Source organism: Elephantulus edwardii, unplaced genomic scaffold (assembly GCF_000299155.1).
Source record: "Elephantulus edwardii isolate Elephantulus edwardi_28Jun2011 unplaced genomic scaffold, EleEdw1.0 scaffold00061, whole genome shotgun sequence".
NCBI lineage: Eukaryota > Metazoa > Chordata > Mammalia > Macroscelidea > Macroscelididae > Elephantulus > Elephantulus edwardii.
Window position 1 is genome coordinate 493,930 of NW_006399811.1, and position 9,974 is coordinate 503,903.

A 9,974-nucleotide genomic window follows, 5' to 3' on the forward strand; every position below is an offset into this window, starting at 1 on the left:
TCTTTTAAACGGTTCTCTCCCTCCTCTGTTTCAGTGCAGTATACATTATTGAACCCATCTTACTCAGTCTCTCCCCAACCCCAAGGACAGTCCCTACAGTCTTTGACCCTCTGCAGAAAATGCTTTAGGTCCTTCTCAGTTTCAGCAAGCAAGGTTATGTCATTCGCATAATTCAGGTTGTTGATGAGTCTTCCTCCCATCTTGATACCACATACCTCCTCATAAAGTCTAGCTTCCCAAATGATCTGTTGCACATACAGATTTAAAAGTTATGGAGTCACAACACATCCCTGATGCACCCTTTACCTGATTTTGAACCATGCAGTATTTTCTTGCTCTTTCTGATGACTGCCTTTGGTTCAAGTATAGATTTTGCACAATCAAATATCCTGGGATTCCCATTCTTCTCAATGTTAACCACAATTTGTTGTGATCCACAGTTAATTAAACACAGATAGACATTCCTCTGGTACTCTCTGCTTTTACCCAAGATCCAACTGACATTGGCAGTAATGTCCCTAGTGTCACAGCTTCTCCTAAAGTGGGCTTATATTTCTGGTAGTTCTCTCTCTGTTCATGTACTGTCACAGTCATTTTTGGATGATCTTCAGGATTTTGTTTATGCTTGAGAATAGTGATAGTGTTCAATTATATCCATACTCTGTAGGGTCACCTTTTTTTTTGGAATAGAAATAAATATAGATATCTTTCAGTGAATTGGCCAAGTGGTTTTCTTCCAGATTCCTTGACACACCCTGATGAGTGTCTTTTTGTTGAAATATGTCAATTGGCATTTTGTCAGTTCTTGGGGGTCTTGGTTTGTGTTTTTTTTTGTTTTGTTTTGTTATTTACCAATTCCTTTAAAGCAGCTTGAACTTTCTCCATCATCATTGAACATAAGTCTCTTGAAAATAAGTTGTTTATAGGAATTCTTCTGTGTTAGCAATCTTTTTGGTTTAATGATTATTATGTGCTCCTTCCATTTCCTTTTGATACTTTCTAGATCATTCAGTATTCTGCCCATAGCATCCTTAAGTATTGCTACTTGAAGCTGGAATTTATTCTTCTAAATGACTGCATACTGAGTAATATTCCTCAAAAACATGTGCCAGCATGACTATCCCTTGATTCCTAGTATTAGTCATCCTCCATTTTGTGCTCTAATGTAATTATCTTCTGTTTTGTGATATGTTAATAAATTCTAATCTCCAAATATTAATGAGGCAGAGTTTGAGTGAGTTGTATTTTGAATTTCATCTTTGGAAAGATTGTTCCTCAAGTCAGTACCCATATTCAAGTCACACCTTTGCTTGAATCATATTTTTTAATTAAAGGAGATAAAAGTTACAGAGAAGAGAGAGACGTCTACCACTAATGCTTGCTTGCTGAAACTGAGGAGGCCATGAAAGGCATGCTGCAGAAGGTGAAGAACTATAGTCTTCAGTACAGATTGAAGCTCAACATCAGGAAGATAAAAATTCTCACCACTGGGCCAATTGGAAGCACCATGATGGATGGAGAAGAGATTGAGGTTGTTAACAATTACAGCTTGCTCAGCTCCACAATCAACACTCTTGGCACAAGCAGTCAGGAAATCAGAAGACAAATTGCATTGGGAAAATCTTCTGTCAGGGACCTCTCCAGAGTACTGAAAAGCAGTGACATGAGTCTTAGGGACTACGGTGCTCCTGATCCAGGCCATGGTCTTCACAGTTACTTGGTATGCATCTGAAAGGTGGACAATGATTAAGGATGACAAAAGATGAATTGATGCTTTCGAATTGGGCTGTAGAAGAGTCTTGAATATACCATGGGCCATCGAGCAAACATGTATATCTGTTTTGGAGAGGATGAAACCAATTTTCCCCTTGGAGGCTAGGATGTTGAAGTTCCATCTCACATACATTTAGCATACGGCCGGGAGAGACTAGTCCTTGGAGAAGGACATCATGCTTAGAAGGGGGAAGGAGAAGGAGACCTCGAATAAGATGAATTGATGTAATAATGGACAATGGGGTTAGGTGTGTTGGAATTAGTGAGACTGGCTCAGGACAGGGCAGACTTCAGAGCTGCTGTACATAGGGTTTCTATGGGTTATAGGCTACGGGATAGCACATAACAACAACAGATGTACTACTAAACAGAATACAACAAATAGAAGGCTTTGCTGAACAGCAATGTATTTTCTCACAATTTAAGATGCTGTAAGTCCAAACCCAGGACACAGACTCTGCAGTAAGGTTTTCTCTCTCTTTTGGGTTTCAGAAAGAATCTTTATCTGCTTTAATGATCTGTGGACCTGCTGTCCCTTAAAGATCTCAATGTGTCTTGTCATCAGTCTTTCCCTGGTCTTAGGTGATTTTGGAAACAGGGAACCATTTTGGAAACAGGGAACCCAGACCCAAAGGACACATGGCATTCCTGGGTCTTCTTTCTTGGTGATAGTCATATCCCTTTTCTCTACAACTTTTTTCCTTGTTTATAGTAACAGTCTGGAAGCAGGAGTGGCATCCACTTCCAAAATGGCTTGCCTCCGGAAACTCTATGTACGAACAGTGCTCAGGCTGTTCTTTCATAGGGTTGCTATGAGTTGTCTATGACTCGAAGGCACCAAACAACAACAACAACAACAATAACAATAGTAACAGTTAATTATTGTTGACTCATTGCTGACCCTCCAGCTAGCTTCCAAAGGCTATAAGTCATACAGAGAAGACTGCCCATCTTTCTTCTGCAGAGCTTCTGATAAATTTGCACCTCTAGAGAGTCATAGTGTTTAGGAGAGCAGTACAACTCCCTATGGACTATACCAGCAGAGTTCCCTTGTTTTGAGTTTAAGTTTGGGTTCAATAATTTAATCCTTTTTCACCAGAAATGCTTTCATTTTAAGGTCATACTGATACAGACTCCCTGTAAATAGAAAACAGTTTTATTTTAAAAATGTGAAAAGTGATACTCTGAAGTTTATGACTCATTCAGAATCAACCAGAGAATTTAAAGTCTTTTGTACTGATAACCAAGATAAAATACAGGCAAGATAATGGAATTTTAGAGTCAAAGATATGAGTTTTAATCTTGGTTCTATAACGTAATAGCTGTCTTTAGCAAATTATATATTTTTTCTGTAAACCATGGGGTTTGTTTTAAAATGTAAATACAAGAACAAAAAAGAGAAAACAAATGACATGGTTGAAAGTTAAGGCATTAAATAAGGAGCAGCTGCTATCATTATTACTAGTAATAACATCTCATTCTCAAGAGAAATAAAATTTTGGGCCAAGTCAGCTATTTACTGTATATTATAAATGATGTTGGATGGGTCTCAGCTGTGTTTTGTTAATATTCTATACTTACAGCTGTCTTAGAACTTACCATATGAGGTTGTAATTGCCTGTTTACTCATTTCCATTCTTGAGGATATAGGTGTAATAGCAATTTGCATTGTACCTTATTTATAGAATTAGTAAGTAAAGGTTGAACACACCGAATTCCCCAATGAAAAACACTTAATATTCTTATTAAGTTTTTGTGGTACTAATAATATCTATCTAATTCTTTACATGTTATTCTTAATAGATCTTGCTGGGCACCATAGGAAGCCTAGAATGCATTAAAAATGTGATTTTGGTTATGACTAATGTAACTTGTTAATTTTTTTATAATTTTGCCACTGGAAGAGTGCTTATGCTTAGAGTTTATGTATTATATATTTCTCCCCTTTTCTATATGAGGTAAGCAGAGGCTCAAGGGAATTAGGTTCTTTATCTTAGGTCATATTACTGACTCATAGCAGGATTTTTTAATTTATAAAGAGCTGTGCATCAGAGATCATCAAAATAAGTTGCTATGTAATGCCAAAATGCAAACTTCTAAACTGAGACAATGTAAAGTTTTATTGATTTTTCCGTTTACCTGCAAGTGCTTGACAAATAAAATATAGCCCATTTTTATACACAAAAAGAGGAAAGAGAAAGGTAGGGGCAGGACATACTAAACTGTTAGCATTGATTCTAAGGAGCAATAAGATTGTAGAGAGAAGGAAGAAATTATTTTTTCTTTACACACCATACAAAAGGTGAGTATATAATAATTTGTAACAAAACTCCCTGTAATATAGAAAATTGTTATTTTAAAAAAACTCATGAGTGATACAAGGTGACACGAAGTATATAGGGAAGGAAATATGAAACAAGTCTTGATCGTGATCTATATGCTTTCCTAAAGTAAGTAAAAATCTCATTTATACTTGTATCTATTTTGTCCTACCACATTTTCCTTCCATCAGCAATTTGTGACCATTGTCAATGGCAACTTGGATCCATAGCAGTCTTTTATTTGTAAAAGATAGATCTGGAATTTAGACAGATACTTCATGGCATAGTGTGTTGCATTGCTAAAAGTTCAGTGGTTTGAATCTACCACTTTGCAAGAAAAAGATGGACAGTCTCCAGTAAAGATTTAAAGACACTGAAATCCAACTGAGGTTCATATGAAACAGAAATGTCTATGGCAGTGGATTATACAGTTTTATGTGTCTTCTTGTTGTTGTTATATGCCATCAAGTTGCTTGCGACTTCTAGCGCCCCTATGTACAAGAGCCCTAAACCCTGCTCTATCCCTTGCCAATCTTACTGTCTCTGACATGCCTACCCCATTACCCCAGTGACAAAATCAACCCATCTCATCAAGGGTCTTCCTCTCTTTCGCTGTACCTCCACCATCCCAAGCATGACGTCTCTCTCCAAGGAGTGACTCTGCCTTGCAACATGTCCAAAGTATGTCAGCAGAATCCTTGCCTCCAAGGAGCAGCCTGGTTTCACCTGCTCCAGGATGAACTTTTTTGTTTTCCTAGCAGTCCATGATATATTCAATACTCTTCTCCAGCACCAAAGCTCAAAGGCAACAACTCTTTTCTTCTATCATCCCTAGTCATTATCTAGCTCTTTGATGCATAGCAAGTAATTGCAGAGGTCATGGCCTGTATCAGGCGCACTTTAGTCTCCAGACTGACAGCGTTGCTTCTCAGTACCTTGGTGAGGTCTCTGACAGCAGACTTTCTGAGTGCAGTTGGTCTTTTAATTTCCTGGCTGCTGATAACAAGAGTGTTGATTATAGAGCCAAGTAAACTGAAGCTGTCAACAATCTCAGTCTCTTCACTATCCATCATGATGCTGCCAGTCGGCCCAGTGGTGAGAATCTTTGTTTTCTTGATGTTGAGCTTCAGTCCATATTGCATGCTGTAGTCCTTGACCCTCCACAGCAAGCACTAAAAGTCCTCCTCAGTTTCAGCAAGCCAGGTTGTGTCATCTGCATAATGCAGATTGTTGATGGGTCTACCTCTTAATGAATTCTTATTTGTGACATTTCCAGAGGGAAAAATAATAAACTATTTTTAAATACAGAGCTTAGGTTGTATAGTTATTTTGAAAAAGATTTTACTCACTGGGTTTCTTTATATTATTGATACCTTATTTTTTCTTTTTTTCTGTTATCTTCAGATGTTTTGGAATGTTATTAAGCCCAGGTCGAAATGTGAAGAACAGTGACATGCATTTACTGGATATGGTAATGATAATCTTAAGCACTTTAACCAAGTATAGATGGTAGTTATTTTATATTTTTAAAATGCTTAATATTTAAAAATTTTGTCATGACAAATCTCTTCAGAGTGAAATATGATGTCTTTATTTTAAATGCAATTACTATTTTGAATATTCTGATGAATACTTTTATTTAAAATATTTTTTCTAATTTTTTTATTATCCGTTCTTAGCAAAGCATATATACTTACTGTAAGAATGGCATTTATTTAAGGATTGTTCTTAAAGGTTAAAATATATTCAAGAATTGGTATTTAACATAAAAATAGCAAGCTAAAAAGAAGAAAAAATTAGCAAGCTATAGTCTTAACTTTTAAATAGAAATACTTCTAAAATTGCAGTTAATAAAGCATTTGCTTTATGTTTTAGAAATGTTATAGGAAGTAGTTATATTAGAAAAAGTATAAAATTCCTTACTTAGTTGACTGACATTTTAAATTTAATGATAACAAGCATTACATGTTTTTTTCTTTTTCTGCTGTTTTTTTGCAAATGCCACTTAAATGTCACCACGTATGTCAACCTTTTCTTGGAGCTGATTCATGGTACCATCTCACTGATTTTCTAGCAGCACTGAAATGGTTTCTTGAGGCTTTTGGGTACTTAAAACAGTGTATGACATGCTGAGGTTTACAGTTAGGAGTAAAACGGCTCTTTCCATCTTTAGGTTCATAGCTAATGATTGAAATCAGACCTTTTAGTTATGTAGCTGCATCAGTGGGTTAAGTGCTCTTTTAGAACTTGTGCAGTGAGCCTTGGTAGGTCAGGTAAGGACAATCAGATACATTGAATGTGAAAACATAAAATAGCTATTGATCCACCTCTCTTCCATCTCACTAGACAACTTATCAGTAATGAATGTGGTTTTACCTAAGGCAAGCTATAGCATTTTAGAGCCTTAAAAATTCCATGAAGAGGTAGTTCAAGAGCATGGAAGCATTAAAACTCTTTAGATTTTTAGGTCCTAATTAATTATGGTTCTTCAGAGTTTAAAATATTAAGGTGACACACTGGTAGAGATTTTACCATAAAGCCTAAATTTAGGTTATAAAATTACAGACCTGGTGTGAACTTCTTAGACCCCTTAGTCTGTCTCATTTGTAGAGGAGCCCTCTCCTTTTGAGAGTATATTTTGAAGTTGAAGTGCTTGTCTAAGCACTAATTAAGCATTAACACTCAGTACTTCTGAACCTGCACAGCTAATAGTTGGACAAAGGGAATGGCTTTTTGCAATCTTCACCACAAATGATTTATTATTCAGTGCCATAAATCTTTGTGGTGTCTCAGTACGTGGTCATTGAGATCTGCCAGTCTTGTAAAAAAGAAGTTGACTATATTTTAAGGAAGTCAGTGGGACACTTTTGGTCATTACAAAGTTCTTTTTTCCTTATAATTTTGCCTAGTGACTGTTCTTTAAAAGCAAAAATATAAAAAAACCAGAAAAACCCTACAAAACCCCAAATAAATATTTGATGGAATAATTTGTAACTCACATATGTATGCTAAACTCTGCTATTTTCTAGTTTACTTGATTAAGAAAAAAACTTTGGCCATTTTCAACTAAATTGATTTTATGACTCAGGTGGGTTATAACTTGCTTCTTGGGAAACACTAGACTTCTAGGCAAGTTCCATTTTATTTTGTTTTTACCTTTAGTTGCCCAGAGGCACTGAGATTCTTTCACAGAGGACCCATGATATTTGCTGTCCTCAAAAATACTTGTTTTATGAGCAAATAGCGTGAACTTACTTTTCATTTTTATTCTTTTTCTGTGTCCGCTTGTATTTTTAGTTCACCTGACTGCTTCACTTTCCACTTTGCATACTTGACATTATAGTTTCTGCTTTCTCATTTCACTCTTTTGTGTCTTTACCTTCAGTCTTAGGGCCTTTCAGCCTGTGTTCTCACAGCAAACACTGTCCACTTTTATCCACTCTTATTTTAACTCATGGTGACCTTCCATCATTTTTCTAAGACTGTAAATATTTAAGAAAGTAAACTGTCTGTATTCTTCATGGGGTGGCTAGTGAATTAGAGTTCCTAGCCTTTCAGTCAGCAGCCCAATATGTAACTTAATAAACCAGTGGACTTCTTTGGTGCATTGTTATTAGGTGCTGTAGAGCCACTCTGAATCCTAGCTACTCCATGACCTTATATAAAATAGAACAAAATTTTGCTCAATTCTGTGCCATCAGCATTTTCTTTACTATGCTTAAACACATTGTGGTCATTGAGGATCCTTCTTTTTCAAGAACTTTCCATTTTAGTTATTAGGGAGCTCTGGTGGCATAGTGGTAATTATCTGCATTGCAGTTCCCAAGGCATTGCAGTTCAGATCCACCAACTGTTTTGCTGGAGAAGGATAGACAATCTCCTCTCATTTGATTTCCTGTTCTGACTCAACGGTACACAACAGCAATTCACCTTTCCAAGCATAAAGTCTTTTTCCAAGGACTGACCCCTTCCTAATAACATGCCCAAAGTCTTTGAGATGAAGTTTTACCATCTTTGCTTTGAAAGAGCCCTTTAAATGTGTTTCTTCCAAGACAAATTGGTTAGTTCTTTTGGCAGTCCATGGTGTCTTCAACATTCTTTGCCAGTACCCCAGTTTAAAGGCCTCACTTCTAATTTGGTCTTCTTTACTCTTGTCCACCTTTCATAGGCATATGAAGCAATTGAGAATAGCATGACTTAGATCAAGTAGATCTTTCCAGTGACATAGAAAATTTTTAGCTTTGAAGTGATTAACTGCTGTTGTGTAAATTGGTACTTAAAAATGACTAAAATTTGCAACATTAGTAGAAAAAAAGCCCCAACTGTCCTATTTTCCTGTGTCTAACTATTAATTCAGTTTAGTTGCCTCTAGTGAGATTTATATTGTACTTTTAATAGAAACTATGTGTATCCTCTGGTGTAGGTGTATGTGATTTTGACAGATAGCATAAGATAAAATTGATTCTAATTACCTAGCAATGTTAAGATTTTTGTGATTGAGCATTTATGAGTATGTTTTATTTTATTCGGAAGATATGTGTCTTTAAATAGAAACTGTACTTGAAAATAACTGTCAGAGAATTCAGTACAGGGAAAAATACTCTTGTGGAGTGAAAAAAAAATACTTGAAAGAACCCCAAATATCCTGTAGATGTGATTGTTTATAAATCTAAGTTTGAAAGAAATTTGGATTATTTAAAGTAGGATATACCTGTCATTTAAAAGAATGATTTTCTTGGTATATGCATGTTATCAGCATTTCCTTTTTATCTTTTATAGGAATCTATGGGAAAGAGCTATGATGGGAGAGCTTATGTCATCACTGGCATGTGGAACCCAAATGCACCAATATTTCTGGCACTTAATGAAGAAACACCGAAAGGTGAATTTTCTTAAATGAATATTTTTTTAAAATTTTAATCTGAAATAATGTTATTTTGTCATATTAAAAAATATTCTGATGCTCATTTAAAACAGAGGCATTCTTTTTATTTAGGATTCCAGAGGACCTTTTTGCACTCTGGAACTCTGGTGGTGTAGCCCATTTGTGTCACATTGTTAACCAAAAGGCTGGGAGCTGCAGCAGTTTGAATCCACGAGTGAATCTGAGGCAGAAAGATAACCAGTTTTCTCCTATTACATTTTGTACTCTCAAACATCTGATGAAGAGTCTCTGTGATTCAGAATCTACTTCATTGTAGTTGACCTTCAAAATTTTTGCTTGTTGCTAGGATTATATTTACAGTATGCAAAAAAATAAGAACACCTCTTCAAAAGATATGTGAATTAGTTTTATTAGATTATATAAGAGGGACATGGGTTTTATATGTGACTATAAAAAGAAAAACCCTGCCCAAGCAAGATGACAAACCCACTGCTGTTGAATATTAGAGACCCTTCATTAGATTTCTGATTTTCTATAAATCTATAAAGATTTTCTATAAATCTTTATAGAAGACTGCTTGTCTTTCTCCTGAGGAGCAGTTGGTGATTTGGAACTGGTCATCATTCTGTTAGCAGCCTGATAAGTTGTGTAATATGCCAACAGTGCTCTATTACGTCATTCTAGAGTTGTCTGAAGGTTTGTGGGATGGATAATAGAGTCCTTGTTTGGTGTAAATGATTAATATGCCAGGTTAATGAAAGGTTATAAGTTCAGGCTCACCTAGAGATGCATCAGAAGAACTGCCTGCAATCTATTTCTGGAAAGAATCAAGCGTTGACAACCCTGTGAACACGTTGAGTGCCACTATGTAGGTTATGGTAGTATAATAAAAGGATTTGAAACAGGTTGATGAGAACTAACTACTTTTGGCATTGTTCATGTCTTTTAATTTCTTCTTACATTATACATATATATTTATATATGTATAATTATTT

At 35.8% G+C, this 9,974-nt stretch overlaps 1 protein-coding gene across 2 annotated transcripts in view; it reads left to right on the plus strand.

The window, feature by feature from the left end:
- The window catches only part of RABGAP1L (RAB GTPase activating protein 1-like), a 966,320-nt gene that overhangs the window by 60,678 nt on the left and 895,668 nt on the right, over nucleotides 1–9,974 (plus strand). For both annotated transcript variants that reach the window (XM_006887704.1, XM_006887703.1), the window contains exons 7-8: nucleotides 5,499–5,565; nucleotides 8,874–8,976. In XM_006887704.1, the coding sequence (XP_006887766.1) occupies nucleotides 5,499–5,565; nucleotides 8,874–8,976 (170 nt within the window). The remainder of the gene's footprint in view (nucleotides 1–5,498; nucleotides 5,566–8,873; nucleotides 8,977–9,974) is intronic.